The sequence below is a fragment of the Chrysemys picta genome, chromosome 7 (assembly GCF_011386835.1).
Source record: "Chrysemys picta bellii isolate R12L10 chromosome 7, ASM1138683v2, whole genome shotgun sequence".
NCBI classification, from domain to species: domain Eukaryota; kingdom Metazoa; phylum Chordata; order Testudines; family Emydidae; genus Chrysemys; species Chrysemys picta.
The window spans coordinates 26,866,588-26,891,614 of record NC_088797.1 but is presented as its reverse complement, the minus strand read 5'-3'; the positions used below and the strand labels follow the sequence as shown (position 1 = coordinate 26,891,614).

The following is a 25,027-nucleotide window of genomic DNA, read 5'->3' as shown; positions in this document are numbered from 1 at the left end:
TTCCTTCCACGTAGCTGAATCACTGATGTTGCTGTTTAATAAATCTTAGAATACTGGGAAGATTCAAGAGGACTGATAAAATACTAATATTGTGCCAGTATTTAAACAGGATAAATGGGATTAAATAGGTAATGATAGGCCAGATAGCCTGGCATTGACCATGTGCAAGATCATCAAATGATTGGTTCAGGATGCAGACAGTAAAGAGTTAAAGAATGATCGCATAAGTAATGCCAGCCAACATGGTTTAATGGACAACTGATCTTGTCAAACAAACTCGGTCTTGTTTTTTTGAGATTATAATCTTAGTTGATAAAGGTGTCTCTGACATAATTTACGTAGAATTGTGAAAGGTATTTGATTCAGGACTGCATGACATTCTGATTAAAATTTGCACTATAAAAAAACAATGCTGCTCATGTTAAAGAGATTTTAAAACTGGCTAACTGATATACCTCAAAACCTAATTGTTAATGGTGATGTTTTTAGTACATTTTCACCAGGGTCCACTGGCTGTTCAATACTTTTATTTGGAATAAAATACAAAATAACTGTTGGTAAAGTTTGCAGATGATACAAAGATAGGCTGCAGGGTAAATAATGATGCCAGGTCAGTTATACAGCACAATTTGGATTGCTTGGTAATGAAAGGAATGTAGGTCACACAGGATGGGGGATTGTATTCTGGAAAGCAGTGACTCTGAAAAGATCTTAGGAGTCATGGTGGCTAACCAACTGATCATGAATTCCCAGTGTGACCCTGGGCTAAAGAGGTCAACATGATCCTAGGATGTATACATGGGGGGATATCAAATAGAAGGTGATATTACCTCTATGTCACTGTTACTGTGGAATTACGATTGCCTAATGCTGCTTTGTGTCTTTTGAGATGTGGAGTGTAGCTGAACTCAAACCTTTGATAGCCCAGTGACTATGGAGAATAAGGAAAGACAAACCAGCTCTGCCCTTCTCCTGGTAATTCCAAGTCCCCAATAGGGCTGAAGGGGATGTGAAGGGGAGGGCATGTGGTAGCTGAGGAGCAGGAATAAGAAGTGTATCTCCCAGCTGGAGACAGCAAAGGGAAGGTAAATCTAGTCTCTACCCTACGTCTGGACCTAGTGTAAAAAGAAGGGGTTCTGCATTTCCCTCTGCAGCATATGAGGCTTGTGGAGATGTGAAGTGGTTTATTCATCTCCAGAGGATGGTTTATTCATCTCCAACAGCCAGAAACTACAGCACTAAGGGTACATCTACACTACAGGGGGGAGTCGATTTAAGATACACAAATTCAGCTACGTGAATAGCGTAGCTGAATTCGACGTATCGCAGCCGACTTACCCCGCTGTAGGGACGGCGGCAAAATCGACTTCTGCGGCTTTTTGTCGGCGGCGCTTACTACCACCTCCGCTGGTGGAGTTAGAGCGCCGATTCGGGGATCGATTGTCGCGTCCCGATGGGACGCGATAAATCGATCCCCGAGAGGTCGATTTCTACCCGCCGATTCAGGCGGGTAGTATAGACCTAGCCTAAGAGATGTGAACTGTCCCATACATCTCAGTGGGGGTTCTCCCCCACCTCATCACTTTGGGCAGGATCCACAAAGGTATTTAGACACCAATGGGAGTTAGGCACCTAAATGCCTTTGTGAATCCCACCCTTTGTGTCTTTAGCATACACTGAGCATGTCCATTCTCAGGTTCTGACACTGACTCTATCTGTCATGACTAGTGCTGCACGGAATGAGTTCAGTGAGCCTCTCTCAGAACAGAACCAATATATCTTGGCCAGGACTCTTGTGCCATCCTCTCTGGTGTTACAGCGTGGCAGCAAGTCCCTCCCATATCAGCCCAGGCCACATATCCTGGGCACAGTGCTGCCTGCCAAACTGTCCCAAGGTGGGACGTGGACAGATGGGTGGATGACATTGGGGGTACAATTGTGGAATGCTGAACTTCCTCAAAATTGCCCATACAACTCAAACTTTCAAAAGGAGAACTGAGCTCTGAGAACTGTTTACAAAGAGTGGTGATGAAGCCTTTGTAGAGCAATAACTATAGAGATACAGGTTATCTATATTTGTTCTTGGTACTGTTGGATTAGCAGAGCTAAGTGGCAATCCAGTGATACAAGTTTTATGAGGATAGTCATATTTTTCCCTCTCTCCATGAAAAATAAGATAGAGGAGTCTGAAAATTTCTCTTGAGGAAGGGGCATATCTGGGGAACCCCTGGACCCAAAGGCCGTAACTTAATATCACAAAGTCCTTCCCCAGCTCCTGAGGTGGCAAATGAAATTTTCAAGGCATTCTGACTGTTCTGGAGTTGATTGTAGAACAATTCTGTTTCACAGGAACTTAAGGTTTTGAAGTTTTGTTTTAATTCTGTATTGGACCAGGGAATGTAGATTGGTAGCTATGGCACTGCCCTGGGGTGTGGAAGACCTAGGTTCAAATCCCTGCTCTGAGTGATTTAGAGTTTTTCATTCAAGATCTGTGAATCAGGCAGAACAGGGCTTTGAACCTGGATAAATACAGAATTGTATCAGTGTTCTAAAACCCACACAGAGACAAAGAACTGGTCAGAACACGTTCAGTGAAATGAAAAGATATGTGTAACTCAACCAAGAAATTATTGGCTTGATGTTATGCAAGAGGCCAGACTAGGTAATCATAATAGTCCTTCTGGCCTTAAATTTATGAATGAATCTATGAATCGGTGTGTCATGAAGGATTCTGGAGAAGAGAGTTGGTATCTGAGGTAATACGGGCTTTTACAGATAGTAACTAGTACCTTCAATTTTGTGAATGTGAAGCAGCAGCTAGTATAGGTTAAGGAAGCACACATGTAATATGCTGTCTAGTTCACCTGCCTCTTCAAAAGTGTGTATAACTCCAGGAGGACTTCTACTTCCTGGAAGGTAACACTTAACAATGGCACTTCATACATTGAGAGAGCTGGGCAGAAAGCTTACTAGCTGCTTTTCCATATTATATTTTCAGGTACCTGAATTTTGACAATCAATGTTCTCCTTTGAAATGTGAATTGAAATACAGTACTGTGATTTCTCTAAATATCCCACTTCTGCAAAAGAAAATTTCAAGAATAGGATTAGACAAGTGACTTTTTTGACACTTTGAGTAAATTAGTCAGATTTTCACGTCCAGACTGTAAACTGTAACCTTCTGTCACCTGACCTAATGAAAGAGTTAAACAAAGTGTTACACACTATTTTGCTGTCTTTAGGCATTTTTCTGTATTCATGGACTCGGTTATTTTAATGTAAACAGGCACCTCAACAGCTGTGTCCCCGTAAGCATGTTTTATTTGCAGCTGGGTTATACACGTCACTTGGCAGCCATGGATTTTCAATTTTTCCCTGTGCCAAGGGGGCAGCTGGAATAATTTGAGTGCTCATTAATTTGGGAGAAATATGAGCTGAGTAAGTCAGACAACGTGAGTCTTCTATATGGTGTTGTACAAGGATAAGGATAGATCAGGATAGAAGCAATTTGCCCTGTCCCAAAGGGGCTTTAAGTTTTTAATAAGCTGGTTATGAAAATTCTGTTTCTTTGCAGTTTGAAGAGTCTAATTAGAGCCTGTAATTTCTCTCATATAACCAGAGTGGGTGAAAGTTAACATTAGGCCTCCAGAGTCTTTTCACATTCATTTACAGACAGAAATCAGGTAACAGTTTGTAGCTAATTAGAACAGTGTATTAAATATTTAGTCTGTCTTAATTTAACTGTGAGAACACATGGATGCTGTAGGGCTACAGAAAATGATAAAGGAGACTTGCATTTAATTTTTAATCAAAGATAAACTTAAAGGCAGTATAATAATTTTAGTTCTGACTGGTGTAGCCTGACAGTCTAAGCAGCAATTGCCTCTAGTTGGCTGAAATATCAAGATAAAGAAAGATGATGCCTATTTCATTTCATCACTGTAATGCTTTCAGGGTTCAAACAATTCGTGGTGTATATATACCGCATGTAAAGAACTAAATGAGAATCAACATAATCGTTTTTATTTCTGTATATTGTAAAGCATTAATGATATTTAAAATCACATGTATTCTTCCATCCACCACTGCAATAATTTCCTAGAGATTTTATTAAACAGAAGTGAGGCTTCTTGGTTGAGAAGATTTTGATTACCCACAGTTAGGCATGCCTAACAGTAAGTAGACGTTTCTAGCAGGCTTTGTCAAATAGTGGCTCCATTCCAATTAGCGATGTCCATTCCAATCAGTGAAGAATCTGTGTTTGCAAACTTATACTTTGGCTGAATCTCAGTGCTTGACCTTGGCAGTCTACTCTGCCAAGTGTGCTAAAGACAAGGCTACTGCTGGCCAAGCCAGTAAGAGATGTGCTAGGTTTCCAGCTGGAAATTACTCTTGCATCCATCAGACACCAACGTTAGTAGCTCAATAAGTGTGAATTATTCTCTAGCAAATACCAATTAACATGATATTATATTCTCTCTTTGTTGTAACTGTTAATGGATTTTTTGTTCATAATACAGTACAAACATTTTTTTAAAATTGTATTAAAATGCGTAGGGACATTTTAGAGTTTCTTGAAGATATAATTTTCCTTTTCCCACAAAAAGGATTTCAATCTTATTCTGTTCTTACAATTCTCTTAATATTTTACCCTTGATGACCACACCCGTCTTGCCATGCTTGTCATGTCACCACAGAGCCTTTTTGTGGTTGTTTTTTCTTTTGTAGGGCCTGCTCCTGCCTCCCGCTAAGTCACTGGCACAACTTATGGGGTATGTCTACACTGCACCTGGGAGCAAGCCCCCTACTCCTTATAGACAGGCTTGCACTAGTGGGGCTCAAACTAGTGCACTAAAAATAGCAGTGTGGATGTTGCAGCATCAGCGGAAGCTTGGGCTAACCACCCGAGCTCAGACCCAGGGGATCAGGTGCATGTCAGCTTGGATGACTAGCTGAACCTTCACCGGTGCTGCAGTGTCCACACTGCTATTTTTAATGCACTAGCTTGAGCTCAGCTAGCATGAGTCTGACTACACTGGTTGGGAGGGTTGGTCCCAGCTTCAGTGTAGACATACTGGTGTAGATTTCAATGGCTCATAAACCATTAGACATAGATGTTCACATACTTAAATTTCAGCACATGTAGAATGTGTTGTAGATGCAGAGCCTTCATTCCCCAGTCACATTTTCACCAGCTTGTGTGGCGTACATTTATGGTTCTTTAGCAATATTTTTGACTTGGAGAGGAGGTGATTATGGTTTAAAGCTAGCTTTCTGGTTTCACTCCAATGATATTGCCCCTTCCCCACATGCCTCCTGCCCCCCGGTGAGGTCTATACACTATGGAATAATAACTTCCATTAATTATATAAATTATATCTTTTAAACTTACATTGTTACATTATAAATGTGCTACACAAATAGAGAAGCAGAGAGATTCGGGGATAACTCAGTTGACAAGTGTGGAAGCACAGGAGGACCTTACAAGTAGTGTCCTTTGCAGTTGTCCTTTTGCAGTTCAGTGACCCCTCAACCGCTCCACTACTGATAAGAGGAGCGAACGTTTTGAGGGCTACTGAATGTTATGAAGTTTTAGATAGAATGCTGGCGTGATATTTTTCAAAGCTCTGAGGGGATCTGGAGGCCTGATTCACAAATATTTCAAATGGGGATCCCTTCGCTTTTTCAAAACCTCAACCTTTATCTACATATATGCCAATGACATTCCATTTTATGCTGGAGTCTCATTGGTTATCTGCTTAGCCAACATTTCCCCCCACTTTCAGTGAGCGGCTACAGTTTTATCCTATAAACTCAATATTGCATCTCTTGTCCTGCCTTCATCCCACCTGTCCCCATCTGAGCTGAAATGGGCCCAACAGAACAGACTAGCAGTAGTAAAGTACTTCAGAATGGAAAAGAAATAAATGGCGATAAAGACAAGGACTAAACTAAACAAAGAGGAGCAAATGGGATGGAAGATTAGTGGAGAACGATAGTCAAATAGAAAAAAGCAGCATTAACCTCAAGATGGCTCAAACTCTTACAGTCAGTCCTCAGACTCCTGAGCCATGAAACAGTGCCTTTAATCTCAAATTTCCTCTGCAGCATTATTTGGATGCTAGAAACTCCCTTGCAGATTGCTAGAAAATCAGTGATAAAATGTCCAAATATCACCTTATTTTGTTACATTGGTTTCCCAGTTGCCAATTTTTACAAAATGGTTTATGACTGCAATAATCTCCTCAAAATCAGCTATTATGGGAGATAATAACTGGTTGTCAGAGCATTAACCACCCTTGACTTCACTTTGGGCTATTACATAACAAAAGAATGAACTGGTGGTAAGGCTGCCAGGTGTATTAAATTATATGATGAATTATATAGAGATTCTGTGATGGGGATTAGTGTCTAAAAAAAGACTAAGCAGAGATTGCCAAACTCATTATCTGACAGGACTGTATACTGGACAAAATCCCATGGGGTGAAAGGCCAGTGTTTTATCCATTATGTCATCCCCTTAATCTGTGTCTGGACCACGCACAGTGAAATGTACTGTGAATGTGTTACCATTGTTCTGTATTACATCCTGTAACTATGGAATATCAGGGGTAAGTGGGGAAGTTGATAGCATTGGGTTAGTCAGAATTCATCCTGATCTGTTCTCATGAACTAATGCAAAACCATTAGTCATTATACAAGAAAATTAAGTTGTGTTGTAGCAGGGTTTGTAAGAGTCTGCCGCTCTTACATGTTTCTGCTCTAATCCTTTATTCCCCCCCACCCCACCCCCAAGTGATTTGTAATATAATTCAGACATACTAATTTGCTTAGGCTGATACTTTGCACATAAGGAACAAAATCTAAAGTAAGCTTATGCTTACATTTCAGGAAATCTGTTGACTCTTTTCAAGTGATAGGAATGACAATAATTAGAGCTGGTTGAATTATTCATGGTTAATACTATTAGTTGGAAATGTAGTTCCTTTTCTTGTTTGCAGATCATTTGTGAACTAGTCCTGTTTTGTTAGGTAGAAGGTTTCACCAAATAGTGTTTTACGAAAAAAATTCACTCTGTGGATTGTTCATAAACTTTCACTTCAGCTCCCTGCTGTTTGCTATACATTATTTGTACTGTTGACTGGTCAGATAAGTCACATTGTATTGTTTCCACTCCCCAGTTAGGTGAATGAAAATTGTTTAAACTGAGCATAATGAATGACAAAAACAGAGCAAATAATTAATTACTCTATCTTGGTACAAATCTTCTGAAGAACAATCATTTCCAAACGAGGCTCCCGTGGCTCAAGGGGAGGAGATCTACCGTTTTGGAGATGAAGGACAAAGTTCTAGTCTTGATTTATTAAATAAATGTATTAAATAAATCAAGCATACTTCTTAATTGTCTATTCACAGTTAATGATAACAGATAACAGATTTAGGATCTAATATCTCACTTCCCTTCGGGATTGGAAACAGGAGCTTTATATCACTGAAGAGAGGAGTTTCCTAGCTTTCTAGTGGGGGATACACCACTTGGTTCTGGCTCCAGTAAATTGTAAGATATTGGACTTTAAAATTGTGACATTGTCTACAGAAAACCTATTTTAAATATTTGTGGCAGTTTTAAAAACGTATAATTTTCTTCTCCATCTGTACACTATAAAGTTGGATTCATTGTACTACGGCTGATTTTATAAGTAGAAGGATATCAAAACTAGAATCAATAAAAATATAAAAACTCTGGAAAATATTTCCAAGATAGTTCTTCTGTAAAAATATATGGTGTATATATTGCGTGATAGTGCGTGATAGTGTGGTATAAAGGTTTTATTGGCACTTGATCTATAGATCTATCTAAAATATTTATAGCACATTTAATCCACTAGTCTCAAAGTAATTTATAAAGGTGGGAGAAACATTATAGCTTTGGCTGGAAGTAAAGGCTTTGAGAAGGTTCCAAATTGGTTTCTGTTATAATCTCTGGTTTTCAGATAATCATAAGTTTGTGAAAAGTGGTCTCTTTGGGATGAAGCTTTCCAGGCTTGGTCTCAGACCAAAGGTTTCATATTTGGAAAATTTGTTGGAAATTTCATTCAGCCAGTTTTTTCAGTTTGGCAATACTAAACCTAACAGTTGAACTGTTAAGATAAGAAATAGTCAGGAAATGCAAAATTATAGTTTCAATGGTAATGTCATGTTATGCAATGTTTTTAGCCATGTTTTTCATTTGGTATGTTCTGTGCTATAGGTTTAGTGATACAAATGAAAATTGGCATAAAACTACACAGTGCACAAAAAAGACAGGAATAGAAAATACTGCATGTTGCTGTAGAAATCTTTTGTTCTCTTTTCTTGAACTGTTCAACCTGAATGTGGTGGTGATAAAGTTTTCTTTAATCATTGCACATAGTTAAACAACAATTAGGTCTCTGTATGCCTTCAAAGTGGTCACTATAATAGGGAAGGGTCCCCTCCCTGCACCCCCATGAGTGACAAGGATTCAGGGTGCACAGTGGGAGAAAGCAAGCCACTCCCAGTATTAGCGTGCCAGGGATGTCTTTCTCCCTGCCAAGCCAGACAAAGCCCCCAAACCACTGAGACAACTAGGGGCATTTATTGGTTTGGGTTATTTTTTGTTATCTAATATATCTTTCCATACTGTAAAATGATATCATGGCAGTGTGGGGTGCTTTGGCAGTGGGAAATTATTTATCATAAATATTGGTTGCTGTGTAGTTTTTCAAAAATGTTGACAACTCTGAACTCAGTTATATGATTTTTTTTGTTAACTTTTGCCCATTTCTGTGAAGTGCATAGTTCACTGGAGTTTTCTGAACATTGCCCTCAATTATCTTCCTCATGGAACATCACATCAGGGTGTATGGTCTCTAGTACACAAGGGTTTGTGTCCAGCATCAGTTTTCCCTCTCCTTGCACATGTTTTCTAGGGAAGTGCTATACAAAGGCCTGCTGGGGAGAAAAGGGGAAGTGGGAAAACAGAGCTGTGGGAAAACAGAGCTCAATACCTGGGCCTGAAACTGGATGATCCCCAGGTTGAGGCAGTGTTTTCCTACTGTTATTGCTTATAGTATTTTATTTTCTGATTCATCAAAACTATTGACTGCTGTTGGCTTGTGACTGTTGAGCCATCCCATCAGTTTAGGGTCCTTAGGATGTCAAGAAAATAATTCGGCTGTAAAAATATTTTGGATACAGGATGTAATTGCAGGAATCAGAAAATATGAGGCAATGTGTAAACACAAACCTTTAAAAGAAGAGCACCTGAAAGCAGAGGGCAGAAAAAATGATAAAGCAGCAGGAGGCCAGAGTGTAGAAGCCATTTCCTCGTACCTAAACGTATAAGAGTTAATGACGAAGATAAAAGTTGCTTTATAACTAACTCTTTTAATATTTCCACTTTAAATAGGAACTAGAGGGAATGGAACATAAATAAACATATATAGTAAATTGATTGATAAATCAGCAGAGACAGAAATTGTTTCTAAGAAGGAAACAACTTTATAGCATAAAATATTAGCAAAACAGTAGCATAAGAAGGGGTTAACCCTGACAAGCATAACTAGTAAGAATGGAAGTGCAGTGGTGGGTGAACCACAGCCACTGGGAGCTGCAGGGGGCCGTGCCTGCGGACGGTCAACGTCAGCAAAATGTCTTGCGGCCCACAATCAGATTATTCTGATGGGCCACATGCAGCCTGCAAGTTGCCCACCACTGAAGTAGAGCGTGGTACAGTTTTTCAAGTCTACAGCTATCCTTTAATGAACTTAGTTTTATTTTTATTTCAGTTGATTTCATATCGTTTGTCTCTTGGCTATTTGGCTATTTTGTCAGGCTTTCTAGGGAAGGGGAAATATATCCCTCAAGGAAAAGTCAGGCTATATTGTGAATGGAAAATGTTACTGATTTTCAGGGTGCATATGGCAATTTTGTTGTTGGCATATTCTATTCCTTTCCCTTCCCCCTAATGCTTTGTCATTATTCCTTTTCCCTTCCAAATCCTCCCATATGCTCTGTCTCTCATGTTCAAAAAGGGTGAACAGACACTAATTTTTGACTTGCAAGGTATTTGTGAATGGATCTCTTCAGGTTGTGCTGGCAGGGACTGGCAGTGGACTAGCTCCTTTAGGCAGATGATTAATACTTAGCTCTAACTTTTAATCGGAGATGAATACACACAGTATTTTTTTGTATACAGAATTCTGTGAATGTAATGAGTGTTTTATAAAACACAATGACCAAGTATGCTTTAAGCATTGGAGGGGAAGGAGTATCAATGGAAAAAAATGGTATTGCTTCTCAATGTCTGTCTTTACCTTTAAGATTGGCACACATGCCATGCAGGTTAAAATCTACTGGGTACTACCAGTGGTTTGATTTGCTTAGATTCACAATCCAAAATGTCAGTTCACAAATATAAATACTTCCAAAGAGGCTTGAAGAAAAAGCAGCCCTCATCCATGACTCGATTTCATGAAATTCAGACATTTATAGAAATTCCTTTATGAAACTTAGATTTCAGCAATACAAGTTAATTCTAGATGACCTCTAGTCCCAAGTTCTCTGGGTGTAGTTGAAAAGTAGCCTGCTAGTAACTGGAATATTTTTTTGTCCCTCTAATATTCTCTTAGCTGTTGATCCAATGAATATTGAAGCATCTTGATCAATTCAACATAGAGGCAACTGTCATTTCTTGGCAAATCAGAGAGGAAACTCTATTCTGCTGGAGATGTCCATGAAATAGCTTGCAGCTGCAAGAAAAGGTCTTCACTTCACTGTCAGCTGCAAGCAGAAGTTCCCTTTCCCCTCTGGCAGCTTTAAGTATCTGAAAATATTATTTTACCAGCTGTTCAGCTTCAAGAAGAGCCTTCAGGGTTGCAGAATGATGAGCGTTGCAGAGTTACTTGAGGGACGAGCCTTTCATCAGCTCCCCTGACTAACAGTTGCAATTACCCTAGATCATCTCATCTTGTTTAGGATACAGAGGAGCAAGTCCCCATTCTTCATCCATGGCTCTCTCACCAGTATTCTGAGTGAAGTATTAAAGGTGAATACAGTTGAGTGATTGCAGGTTGCACACCACATGCCCAATGGGTCCTTTCCATCTTTCGATTTCTGTAATATTCACCAGCATTGGATAAACCCATTAACTGGATAGTTCACCGATAGTGATTACACATTAGTGAAAGACACTGGTGAGCCACATGCAGACAATAGGTTGTGCAATTGAAGTTATGATCTATTATAAGGCAAACTGCAAGAAGTGCATGTAGCAATCAAAAGGAAAGGAGACAGAAGAATGGGGGGCAAAGGAAAGAGGTTTTTAAAATAATAACAGATAGAGTGAATTTAATATCTGTATTCTCTACTGGCCATCTAATTAACTATTCCTTAGTCACCTGGGTGCAAGATTTATATTCAGTTTTGTGTGGACTACTTAATTTGGTAATTTAACACACAAGCACCAGTTTCTTTGTCCAGGCACACTGATCAGGGTTACCAACACAAACATGTCATGGCAATAGTCTACATGTTTTGTGTTTTATCTCACAAGCTCACTACCCGGGGGGCAGGGATAGCTCAGTGGTTTGAGCATTGGCCTGCTAAACCCAGGGTTGTAAATTCAGTCCTTAAAGGGACCACTTAGGGATTAGGGGCACAATCAATACTTGGTCCTGCTAGTGAAGGCAGGGGGCTGGAGTCAATGACCTTTCATGGTCCCTTCCAGTTCTGTGAGAGAGGAATATCTCCATATATTATTATTACCAGAGGCTACTGTTCTGGAACACAATTATCAATCTCAATCATAATAAAAAAGCAAAATATCAAAAGAGAATCTGGCCTATATAAAATGAATTGTTGGAATTAGTAATTCCAATTCTTAGTAGGCATTTGATCACATCACAGTTTGGATTCATCAGAACTCATGTTAGCAATCTCATCAGATAGGATGGTAGCTGAATGGCGAGTGTTTGCCCCCTTCATCTACGTAAGAACTGACACGTAATAGCAGGGCAGTGTTAGGAAGTTTCTACAGTTGCTGTAGAAAGATAAAGGACATTAGTCTCCAGTGCTGCTATCAGGCATCCAGCATCTAAAAACACTTTAAAAAGAAAGTTAGCCACAAGCTCTATTATAGATCAGGGTCTGTAACATTAATTTAGAGCTTTCTCTCCCAACATCTGTTACCACTGTATCACTGCATAACAGAAATCGTAGTTTAGGGCATGCCTATAGAAGTTGCAGACAGTGCAGAAATAGCAAATGTAGTCCTGAAAGCGAAATATTTGGCTTTTTGAACAATAATTGCTTTGCAGCCAGTGATTCAGACATGGCTAAAATGTTCAAAGTTGCAAACAGCAGTTATAACAATTGACAACTAATATTTCTGCCTGTGAATATTTCCTCTCCCCACAGAGGACAATCTATGTGAGGCCTAGGTCTGAAAATTAAAAATGTTTAATTTTTGGCTTCTCTCCCAAACATCTGAGTCCCATATCCATTTAGTACCAGACAATGTAATAATAGTACATATGTGGAGCAGATTATGTAAAACAGACACCTTATTCAATCAGTCACTTTTCAGAGTAGATCTACTGTTCAGTTATTCCACAAAAGACCCTAGAGAAGATATGGTGGTCACCATTACAAGTCTGTATTTTCCAGCATTTACTTTACAGTGGTATCTGAGATATCAAAATTCACTCCTATACTTAACATCTAATCCATATAGGGTCAAATTTTCAAAAGTGCCTAAGTCCCATTTTCAGAACAGATTTGGACACATAAAAATGTGTGTCTCAGTGAAAGTCAGTGGGACTTAGGCTTCTATGGGCCTCAGGGCTTCGCCAAATGTAAAAGTTATACTGCTTTAACTATACTTATATAGTTAACACAATACACACCCCCTTGAGTGTGCCATCATATAGGTATAAAGTTGCTTTATATGGGTAGAGCTACTCCTGTATGGGAATAAGAATATGCTATGTCAGTTTAAGGCACCTTTATATTGGTTTAACTGTGTCCATAGTAGGGGCTGTATTGTCCATGTAGAAGTATTAACTATTATTAGAATATCATCCATAGCCCAACCAGAGTATTTATACCAGTATAAGAACAGTGTGAAGACCAGTCCTTTTTGAAAATGGGACTTAGGCTCTTAAGTCACTTAGGCATTTTGGAAAGTTTTAGCCCTAATCTATTTATACCTCACTCATGACCATAGCATCTGAAGGCAGAAAACAACTGTGGCAAGGCACTGGCTTTTGTAAAGCTGTTATTGCATTGAATAGTTAGTCATCAATGATAACTTCCCACTGCAAGTTCATAGTAAATAAAATTTAAACCATTGGGTTCAGTGAACTGATCAGACAAACTTTTAGAAGTGGCAGATAGGAATCATTTATCCTTCTAGCTGAATTCTAAAGCTTGTCCTCAAAATCAAGGAGGAATATAGATATCCGTATATAAATCTAATTCGGCACCTTTAAAACCAATGTAAAATAGTTTCACTTGTAGTACAGTTCATCTTTTTTTCTCGTCATACTCTTATTTTCTCTTAACTATGCTGAACAGTAACCCATTGATACTGAATATGGAGCAGTACAGTAACAGATATTTTAAAATGATAGGTTATCTTATATTTGATTTTTATAAAAGGTAGGTAGAAATTATATTTTCTTTTGCTTTTATATTTCATGGCTAAGGTTAATAAACCTATTTTGATATACTGTTATAATCCATAGCCCTAAGGGAGAAATAATCTAACCATTAAGTTAAGAAAAGTAGGCATTGTTTAAGTGAGCTCTGATCAGTCATTTTCAAGGCTGTAACTCTGTGGTCTTGTTTGTTTGTTTGTTTCAAGGTAGATGTCAAACAATTAGCACTGCCTATGCTGATGCTTAAAATATTTTCTAGAAACATTGCTTACATCATATAAAATGTGTGTATAAAACACTCTCGGAAAAATCATTAACATCCTTGCAGCACCAGCATAATGGCAGTCCATTTCTCATGATGATCTATGATACCCATTTGTTGAAATTTTATTACTTGTAGCTTTAATGCAGTTTGGTTGCTGTTCTAGCATCTTACCATATTTGCCTGTTTCTCCTTTAGATAAGGCTGGACTTCTTTTATTAGGAACACAATAGTAGTTTGATTATTTGTAGATTAAAGGAGACCATTAAACATAAATCTCTCAGATGGATTCAGTCTCCACATAGACTATAAGGCAGCACTGTTTTCAGGAAGATAAACAGAGACAATGATTTATGTTGCATTTTTGGGGTATACTTCTGATTGTATTGTTTCTCTTGTGTTTAGAGATTAAAGGTTGTGTTTACTAATATTTTAGCTAGCCATCAACAAAGCATGGAAATAAAAAATTACACTTAATGGTATTTTCTTTAGAGATTAAGAACATATTTAATTAATTCAATGCACTAAAATCAGTATATATATATATTTAAAATATATATATTTTTAACAAAATTACAAAAAAGTAAATGATTACATTTTCTGTGTTTGATTTTTAGAACAACTGGGAACATATTTGGGACAATTTTTGCAATTGGGCGTAGGCCGCAGGTCACTTCCATTCAGTTAAATGGGAGCTACCTAAATGAACCTTAAAGCAAAATTTGGACTTAAAAAGTAGTTAAACTGACAAAAAGGACTGGATTTAAAGAAAAGAGAAAGAACTTCCAAAAACTTCAGTAATCTGAAGTGAAAATCACACTGTATGTGAACTTTTACCTACAATGGTGGTATTCTACAAATCATTTTTGACTCACTGCAAATGAGCAGGAATAGCTAATTGAAAAATGGAAGGAATATTATTGTCGAGTATTTGTTTAAATTGTAAATATATTAATTTAGAGGATTTTGAAAGTTCTTTACATCTGGATATTCCTTTGATATCAATTTGTTTCCCAGATTATTTAAGATCATCCACGTTGCGAGTTCGCAACCAAAATTAATTAATGAATATTACAGGATTGAAGCAAAGGAAGCCTTTGTTTTTTCTTGCTTTTTTTAAGCCACGATTCTAACATGGTATCTGTGGGAAAGTTTGTTGGACAGTGATACTTCAATGAAGTTGTCTTGCCTTCTACTGATGAAAGCAGGATTTGGTTTTGTATTGAATTGAAACTCTTAATTATATAATATGCAGCTCATAATTTTCTCTATTTTCACAAATAATATGGGGACTATATTTGTTACTACAAAACATGTTATATTCCTGTGTTTAATTAAAATATCTTCCTTGCTGAGAGTCTGCAAGACATAGAAACAATTAAGGCCATTAGAAAATGAGACAAGTCTTGAATCTGTCCTCAAACTAAGCTACTCTTTGGCTTTTCCTCAATCCTTGTTGAACAGTTTTTCTGCTGGTCTAGAGAGGGCCAAAGAGTCTCTCTTTCTAGTGTCAGGTTTTTGTTTGGTCATGCTTTCAGCAATGTTCTTGTAATGAATAACTTTTGAGATATGTTATTTTGCTAGTGTTCAAGGCTTCTACTCTTGAATCTTTTAATTTAAGGGGATGTGTGCATGTATACGTCTGCCTGTCTATCCATCCACCCACCTACCCAGTAGAATATAATATTATAGAACAGCATCACTACTACAGATTCCCATTGACTGATCTACTCAGAGGGCAGAATATCATTGCTAGGTGTTTGAAGAAGCACCTGATATTTAGAAATGAACTATTTCTTAAATATGTCTCCCATGATGCTCATTTAAATTGAATTAACATATTCTATATCTGCACTGAAAAATTAGCATTTATTTGGATTCTAAAACCATGACTAAAATCTATGCACCCTTTGGGTTCAAGAATAATTCTTTTTGCCAGTCTTGAAAGAATTTTATTACATTTCCTCATGGTTAAAATCTGAAAACACTGAACGTCTGCATTTCTACAGGAAACATATTACCTGTGTATTAAATTGGTTTTGAGACAGCAAAATATTCCAAAGAAGCACCTACCATATTTTTAAACTATAAAGATCTGTTTCATCCTCTCACTATTTTTAGTATTGAAGGTCCTTTGAACCTAGCAGGACTTACTAACTTTTCGCAAAAAACAAATAGACTTATTCATTTCTTATCTTCCCACATAAATATGTCACTTTGTCCTCTATTCAGACATGTACTTCCCTCTCCTCTCTCACTGCATAAACTGTCTGATGCATCTAACCTCTTGGAATTCATGGCCTTATTGACTCAAATTTAACTTCCTCTCGAAATACGGACCACAACAAAAAGCCCCAGGGAAAAGATCTGCTAAGTGTTGTCTTTACCTGTTACTTTTCAACCTTAAACATTTTTTAAAGTTGAGATGTGATGTTCTAAAGTACCGCATTCTATAGAAGAAAAGAAAAAACATAAAAATGTACCCAAGTCTATGAAAGTACCTTCAGAGATTTAAGTATCAAATATGAAATCTGATTATCTTACTTTACTTCGAGGCTTTTTTCGTCTCAAAGATACATCTTGGGAAAATACTTTTATTTTCAAAGTATATGTGTTCGTCTGGCTTTGCTGGGTTACATCAGGCTACTGCAGTAGGATCACAGAAGTTAGAGATAAAAGAGATATCTATTAATTAAATCAAGTCCACTGGCCTGAAAGAGCAGAATATAGTTCTTCAATAGAAGTCACATCACGTATGAAACTGACACTGCATTTGATCTTAGTCAAAAAGCGAAGAAGCAGTAATAGTGCCAAAAAAAAGAGTAATATTACTTCCTAATGGCATGCTGTGTACTTTAATGTTGCGTGTCGGACAAACCTGACAAGTGTGAGGCTTTGATAAGAAAAGAAAGCAGCATTCTCTAAACAGCTAAGAGGAGACTGGAAGTCATTGTGAGATGATGCACAATTTTTTTTACTTTTGGAGGACTGGGTTCAAAATAAAAGAGTTTTTGATCTCACCTTAATTTCCTTTTGTTCACATCACAAAATAATCATGCAATTTGATACTGGTGGTTTCTGTTTAAGGAAATAATGGAATAGCAGGGGATACTGCCGGTCAAAATGGAAATACTATAGCAAAAATAGTTGGAGATCATGCCCAGCTCCTGTCAGTGATATTATTTCCATGATTTCAAAAATTCAATCTGAAATGTTTGGGAGCATAATAAACAGCAGCTGAAGTGGAACTAAAAAGGAAAAAGCTTATCAGCAAAAGAAGTGTTCATAAATTTAAATATTTGTGATAGCTAATTAACTGGTGTGTGATAAGATGGTTTTACTCATGTCTATGGGAAAACTCCCGTTGACTACAAAGGTGTAGGACCAGGGCTTCAATGTCCATTGTAAATTCATCTCTGTGGGAATACCCATAACTTAGCTCTGCTAAAGAAGTGGTTGAGCTATTTGATTTGCACTTATTCTATAGTATATATCCACTAGAAGGGATGGTCTTGTTGAGACAAAGATTTTGAATATCTCCTCCATGCTACTGTATTAACAGTTTTACTGATTGGAATAAACTAAGTGGATCTCATTTTTTTTTAAAAGAACCATTTGCAATCAGAAAATGCTGATGTGTACTTGTCAAAAAGTGTGTTTAAAGAAACAACAACAACCCCTCATCCCTTGCAATATGTTTTACCTGATAATGATGACTTGAAATCTGTGGTGGTGTTTTCAGGTGACGGAAACCAGCATTTAGTATTGTTTTATGTTTCCAATTAAAAGGTCTATTAAATACTAATAAAAAGTATTATATGACATTGTGTTCTTACTCTACATTTATAATCTCTTAAAAATCTGTTTAAGCCTGATTTTGATGGCTTGATAAGAGCTATGGCAAACTGTTTGCAAGTGAGAGACAAACTGAAGAAGCTCCTGTAGAGTCTCTGTCAAGAAAAAGAACCAGGTGTTCTAATGTTCTCTTTCCTGTTTGGCTTTTGTTATGATCCTAAGGGAAAAATACTCTAGTCATTAAGTTAAGGAAGGAAGGCATTGTTTGTGAGCTCTGATCAATCATTTTCAGGGCTGTAACTCTGTGGTCTGGAAGTAGGCACATTTTCTGCTTCCCTGAAGATATTCTGTAAGTCTAGTGTGGAGCCGGGCCTGTCTTGCTGGCATCCCAAAGACAGAAGATGAGGATGAATGGGTTACTGAAGAAACCAGGAGATTGATATAAGCATCCTGTTGGGGGAGGAAGTAGCAGTCCCTGTCTCTGGAAGGCACAAAGAAAATGATAGTGGGTGGGAGAGAGAACTGATTCCTTTTAAGGGATGGATTTGTGGAGATTATGGGTCCCTGGCCAGCCTTTGTCAATTTGAGGGTTTCATCAAAAATCCAAACAGATGAGTTTCAGGAAGTTTCACCTGTTTTGGTGTTTTAATACAAAAGTTTCGTCCCTCATAATAATATACCTAACTTACTGGGGCATTGTCACACATAATTAACATATGAAATACACTTGTATTATATTTGCAATTTGAAAGCCATTAGAGAAGTACAAAGAATTACAAAATAAAATGCATCAGATGATAGAAGTGGGAGTGAGTAAAATTGAGGGGAAAATATTGTTTCCAAAGGGGAAGTCTTTGGACTCCGGAGATCTGAGTTCAGTTCCCAGCTTTGCCACAGTTTTCCTACATGACTGTATTGAAATCATGTAACCCCTCTGTCAGTTTCCCATCCGTAAAATAACACTTCATGCTTTACTGGAGTATTGTGGGGATAAATTCATTAATGTTTGTGAGGCACTCAGCTAGTAAGATAATGGAAATCATTTAAGTATCTATATTAAATAAATTGTAATTTAGAGAGAAGAATTTGAGTGAAGGTGTTTGAAGAGAGGGAATCATTTCACTGGGTTGGTTTTATTTTATTTTACATTTAAATGGCAGCTGTTTGAAGCTACACAAAATTGAAACGTTAGTAGTGTCAGTGAGATGGATAAGTGGGCAGAGTTCAGGAGGGCGGTCAAAGTAATTTGTCACATAGTTCTGCAATTTACCACCTGGATATCATCAGTGTCGCGTGTATATCTACCGCTGTGTATATATTGTTTTTGAAAGACAGAGAGGATTTTCCAGCAGGTTGTTTCAAGTTCCCACATCTATAGCAATGATGTATTTAATTATTAAAATACAATCCCAGGACCAGAACAGCCTTCTAAATTCACAACTGCACAACAGACATCTCAAACATATGACTTCATATTATGTACCAATAGTTTTAACTTGTTTTCTTTTATCTTTACTTATGGCTTTGGTTAAGTGCCAGACATTAAAAACATCCACAGTGATAAGCCACTTTGTTAAACAGAACAAAGAAACGCACTATGTCATAAATATCTTACTGGCATAGATTTTTAAACTAGCAAGCCTTTAAACCTTTGTGATGTTTTTCTACACATGTGAACTGCACATATGTAAAATAGCTAAACTGCATATGCTTTAAGCATGGAACTGTAGTATTAAGTGAGTTAATCTCTTGTATTGTACTTTTAGGTTCGCATGTTTACCTATCTGATCGGAAGAGAAGCTGCTTTTGCTGACAACCTCAAATGGATGGCCTGTGCTAACAAAGGTTGGTTTACCTTCTTTAACTGGAAATCTTATTTTCAAGGTATCATACTAAGCCTTGTACACGTTTTCAGTCTTGCTACAAGAGTCATCTCATTGCCTTGTACAAGTTTTCAGTCTTGCTACAAGAGTCATCTCACTGTTTAAGGTGAACCATTTGGAGGGGATTGGTTGTTTTTTCAGGAAGATAGGCTTGTTTATGAAAACATATCTAGAGTATGCAGACTTAAAGATATACCCAGTTTGATATACATTTATGGTTAATTAAAATGCACCTAAAATATTCCACAGATGTGATTTTCAATTTCTGCTTTGTTCACACTGGGTTAGCTTCAATTTAAAAGCTCCTTCACTATTATTATTATTTTATTGGTATTAGAGTAGTACATAGGACTCCGACTGAGATTAGGGCTGCAATGTGCTAGGCACTGTACAAACCACATCCCTCCCCTGAAGAACTCACAATCTAAATAGGAAAAAGAGATTTGTATCTTGTGAAGAGAAATACATGAGAGTATGAGGTGTTCAGGTACTTATGGTAATGGTGATCATAATAGTACATATGAGAGATGGACACTATATATAACAGAGAGACAAGGTGTACACAGCTTTGTGTAAGCTCGAAAGCTTGTCACTTTCACCAACAGAAGTTGATCCAATAAAAGCTATTACCTCATCCGCCTTGTGTCTCTAATAACCTGGGATTAACATAGCTACAACACTGCATGTTATAAATAATAATAATAATTTAGAAATCACTGATTAAGTCAATTTTCCTTTATCTGTATTCTTAGAAAAAACATATGTCATTTTGTTTTTTTCTTTGTGCCTCATCACATTATGATGACTCACATCAGGCACTATGCACATAGACATTATTGCTTTAACCACTGTTGTGTCCATCTGATTGGAATTACTCAGTCTGAAGTCTTGTCTTAATCAGCTAATGTTACACCATAATTTAGTTCTAGTCATTGTATAGGAATCCTTTGAAGCATCTTTTTGAAGACAATTTAATCAACCAAATGCTTTAGCTTTGTAGACAGTACAGTACTATAGCTTCATAAAGATCTAAGCACAGCAACTTAGAAATTATGGCCAGGCAATAGGAGCTGCCTGACTAGTTCATCTGGTACATGTCAGTCTCATTCCCGATGAAGGGAAAGTGCACATCTTTGTTCTTCACCATCACTAGCAACAAACACAGTAGACTTCCCCGTCTTGTTGCTTTTGTATACTCTGATGGAAGAATATTGTAGGTTTGCCTTTTTCTAAACCAGAGGGGGTCAAATCTGGTTCTCTCTCACACCCGGGTAAATCTGGATAAAATCTACTGAAGCTAATGAAACTACTCCAGACTTACACCTATGTAAATGAGAACAGAATCTGGCCCATAGGTGTCATCGAAAAGGTTTATTTTAATTATCATTGCCTCCATAGACTTTTGCCTCAGATTGCATCAGTTATCTGACTTGCTCCCTGACATTAAGGTCTTCCATCTCTGATCTGTAATTAATTTCATATAGTCTAGGATCTGACACTGTAGGAAGCAGCACAACCATCTTCAGCTCAAGTTACATGAGATTCAGAACTTTCCTTAGATTTTTTAGCTCTGGTTCAGCCAAGTTCTTTAGTGAAAAGACATATTACAGCTAAGGGAGAAGAGAGACCTAGTAAAGGCAGTCTGCAGATTGGCTGAATGACTGCACTGCAGTTTACTTCTTGCATGGGTGGGCCAAAGCATGTTGTTGTTACTGAGGTCAATGGCCCTAAAATCAATTTTCCTTGCAGTGATTTTCCCCTTGGAAGCACAGCATAGATGAAGGCTGTTTGCAAGGTTTCCAGCTGACTGCATTGTGGACAGCAAAATCCTTTCTTTCGAAAAGGATCACTAGGGAAATTCATACCACCTTGCAAAAGTTCTTTAACTTCTGGAATCTAATGGGGAAACCATGAGACACCCGCTCCCCCCCATCCCACACACACATTTCTCTGCTACATTTTGTGCATAAGTAGGGCATATCTTGAGGGAGTATGGGCTTAATGAGGCTAAGCGGCAAACCATTTTAAATACATTAAAAGAATCAAGACCTCAAAGCCCCAGTAGAATGGTTTATGAAATGTACAATTATTTTCCCCATTATTCTGTAAGCAAGTGCACATGAAGTTTAAAAAAAAAAAAGTTTCCCAATGCTCAACTTGCCAAGTTTTAAAGTATGCAGCCCATGCATCTCCCTCAACAGTCACATTCAACAGAAAGTCAGCCAGCTGTAAAAATAAAGATAGGCCTTAAAGTTTTGGTTACTTACAAAACAGAGGGCATGAAACAAATATTTATATGATAAAAGTATGTCAGTTAATCATTTGACAGCCCCTCTTTTGAATGTTTGTTATTAATTATGCACCAACAGTGTGGTTGGCCCTTTACAAAACACAGAGGACAAAAGAGGGGATTCAAGAGGTGAATGGACAAAGGAAGAGAGGCTTCTGCCTTCCTTATTTTGGGGCTGATTGATGGGAGCCTAGCAGTCCTGAGGATTTGCTCAACTTGAGCCTCAATGAGAACAGCTCCATGGCCTGTTTTATTATTAGGAAATAGCGGAGGTGTAAGAAGCACCAGCTACATCCCCTCCACAAGCAGCAGCATCCTAACACCTCCAGCACTGTGGGCTCTTGCAGCAAGTGGCATAGAGATGGTTATGCATGTTGTTCACCTTGTTGGGAAGCCCCTTCTGCTGGAGAGCATTACAGCTTCAATGTAGTGGAGAATACTCTCCTTAGTCCCTGCCCAAGGAGATTAGGTTCTAATCCTGTATTCCTTACAAGAACAGTGCACCCATTTTGTTCCATGACCTGAAGGTGGGACACATTTCTTGTCAAGTACACAGTGCACTATTGAAAATAGTTTGTCGTTTTGAGCCGTTTGGGGTCTAATGCTACTGTTGGTCATTTGGCTGAAAATCACTATTACCTTATGATAATGGCAATATGGAAAGGAAGTCTAATTTCAGAGGATAATTATTTAACCAAATTATATTTAATATTTAACCAAATAATTTTATGAAACATCATGTTCAGTCTTATGAAATGGCATATACACCTCTACCCCGATATGACACAATCTGATAAAACACGAATTCGGCTATAATGCGGTAAAGCAGTGCTCCGGGGCGGGGGGGGGGGGCTGCGCACTCCGGTGGATCAAAGCAAGTTCGATATAACGCGGTTTCACCTATAACACGGTAAGATTTTTTGGCTCCTGAGGACAGCGTTATATTGAGGTAGAGTTCCTGGAAGGACTTTTATTTTCTAAAAAAATAGTAGTTATGCATGTAAATGAATCTTAGATGATATAACTTACGTACCAAGGAGCCAGAGGAAGGTGTAAGAATGTGTAAGTTAAAGCAAAGGTTTGTCTGGTATAACTTGCATAGGCTTAGCAGCTGTGCTCAGGGTCTTCAGTGCATAACTCTTTATTTCCTGATTAAACCTCAAAGTCTAAAGAAGGAGGAGCTGAAATCCCCTGGATAACAGTTTCATATAATGGATGAATGTGTGATTCAAATGAGGATTGGCTTTTGTGACATATGGTAGTATTACACACACAAATAATCAAACAGTCCAAATACTTGGTGAAAGTGCAATATAGCAACGTTGCCTCCCCTTGGCCTTAACTCTAGTGTAATAACTTACAAGGGAGAAAATGCAAAAATAAATATTTAAACAAGTATGCAAAAATTTTGGAGAGTTCAATCACTCAGGCTGTGGCAACTCATCACACTTTATTACAGTGGAAGCTAAAGTTCAGGGAAAACTACTATGTCTAGGAAGAAAGTAAATAAATCAATGCTACCTGGAAAGAATGAACCAAAAGTTCATAATAGGCAGCTAATTCTAGTATTAATTATAATTTCATGGAAATTATAAACTGATTGCAGGCTTTTAACATGAGCCATGAAGTCTAAAAACACATTAAAAAGGAGACTAAACATTCAAAAGCCTACAGTGCAAACTCAAACCCAGCTTTGAGAAGACCACCACAAAGGAAAATAAAGAGAATGTATATGGTTACAGCTATGACTCCGGTCCTCAGCTACTTCCTATTATCAATCAAAAATTACATTTCTTAACAAAAAGTCTTACAAAAAGACATTTTTTAAAAGGTCAATAATTTTAATAGGCTGGGCCTAGCTGATTAAATGCATTTGGTTAAGCCCCGTAACACACTTTTCGTCTCAACTTTCCACCCCATATCCATCTACATCACTGGCTTATGTCATGAAAAATTATTTTGATTATACAGTTTTGTTCAGATCCTTTGGCATATGCTGCACTATTCCAACAAGAAATGAAGCACTTCACATGTGTTATGATGCCTAGATACCGCAGTGATGGGAATCTTAGAAATGTCAAGTGTGTGTGTGTATGTGTATGCCTCTTTGTGTATCTTTAAGAGTGAGTACTGTATATTGGTATAGGATATGGACAAGAATAATCTCCTTAACTGGATATCTCTATTGCCATAAAAGGGGTTTTGGCAATACCAAAACATATCCCTTCGTTATCTGCAAAATAAAGTTAGTGGGAAAATGCTTGTCATTCAGTATTTTGGCCCCGTATCTTGCTGTATGCACAAATTTAAAATGATAAAAGCTAGTGCAAAATACCACATGGTTCCCTGTTGATTGTTATTTAAATTATTGTTGGGTTAGTGTGGGTCATGTCTGTTGTTCCCTCCTTCACTGACCTCCAGGAGTTAGTGTTTTCTCTTTCTGCATAAAAAAGAAAAAGAGGGGGAAAAGACCATTTTATCTGAAACATAATGACATAAAAATCTTGCATGAGGCACCCAAGCTTATGCTGACTTTCTATGGAGGCAAGCTTTATCTCAAAGGTAGCATAAGGACTTGTGACTGAGGGATGCTCTAGTCATTCAGAAATTCAGAAACTTGTTAAATGAATATTCAAAGTAGTAATTTTAATAGAAATGTAACATTAAAAATATCCTGTAATTTTGACTTGAAAATATGTGGAAAAGAAAAAAACTGTTGGATAAGAAACTCTCCATGGTCCTAGGCACATATACACATAAAGGTTTTTTATGATACAACAGAAGCTCAGAGTTACAAACCCAACTCCCCAAACCATAAAATGCCAGAAAATGCAGTGTTAAAGTTAAATTATAAAAGCTAAAATATTTGAAAGAATGAGAATTCACTGATACAGTGACCAAATTTATCAGAGCTTTGCACTCAGGGAAATGTAAGTGTCCCATCTGTCTTTGCTGATTGAGTATTGAAAATATGCACCAAAGAAAATTGTTTTTTTTAACTTATTTCATATCCACATATTGCTGATATGTAGAGTGAGCTGCATCATCATACACCTTTGCTGTGTTCATGTAAGTGCTGTAATTTCATGGTCTGGAGACAGGAGGAAATATATATATA

General features: G+C 37.7%; 1 protein-coding gene across 12 annotated transcripts in view; it reads left to right on the top strand.

Moving 5' to 3' along the window:
- CACNA2D3 (calcium voltage-gated channel auxiliary subunit alpha2delta 3) overlaps positions 1-25,027 on the top strand; it is a 740,859-nt gene that overhangs the window by 483,243 nt on the left and 232,589 nt on the right. For all 12 annotated transcript variants that reach the window (XR_010589061.1, XR_010589062.1, XR_010589060.1 and 9 more), the window contains exon 12: positions 19,503-19,581. Coding sequence is in view for 9 of the 12 variants with exons in the window: in XM_065551026.1 (XP_065407098.1) it covers positions 19,503-19,581 (79 nt within the window). In the remaining 3 variants the exon portion in view is untranslated. The remainder of the gene's footprint in view (positions 1-19,502; positions 19,582-25,027) is intronic.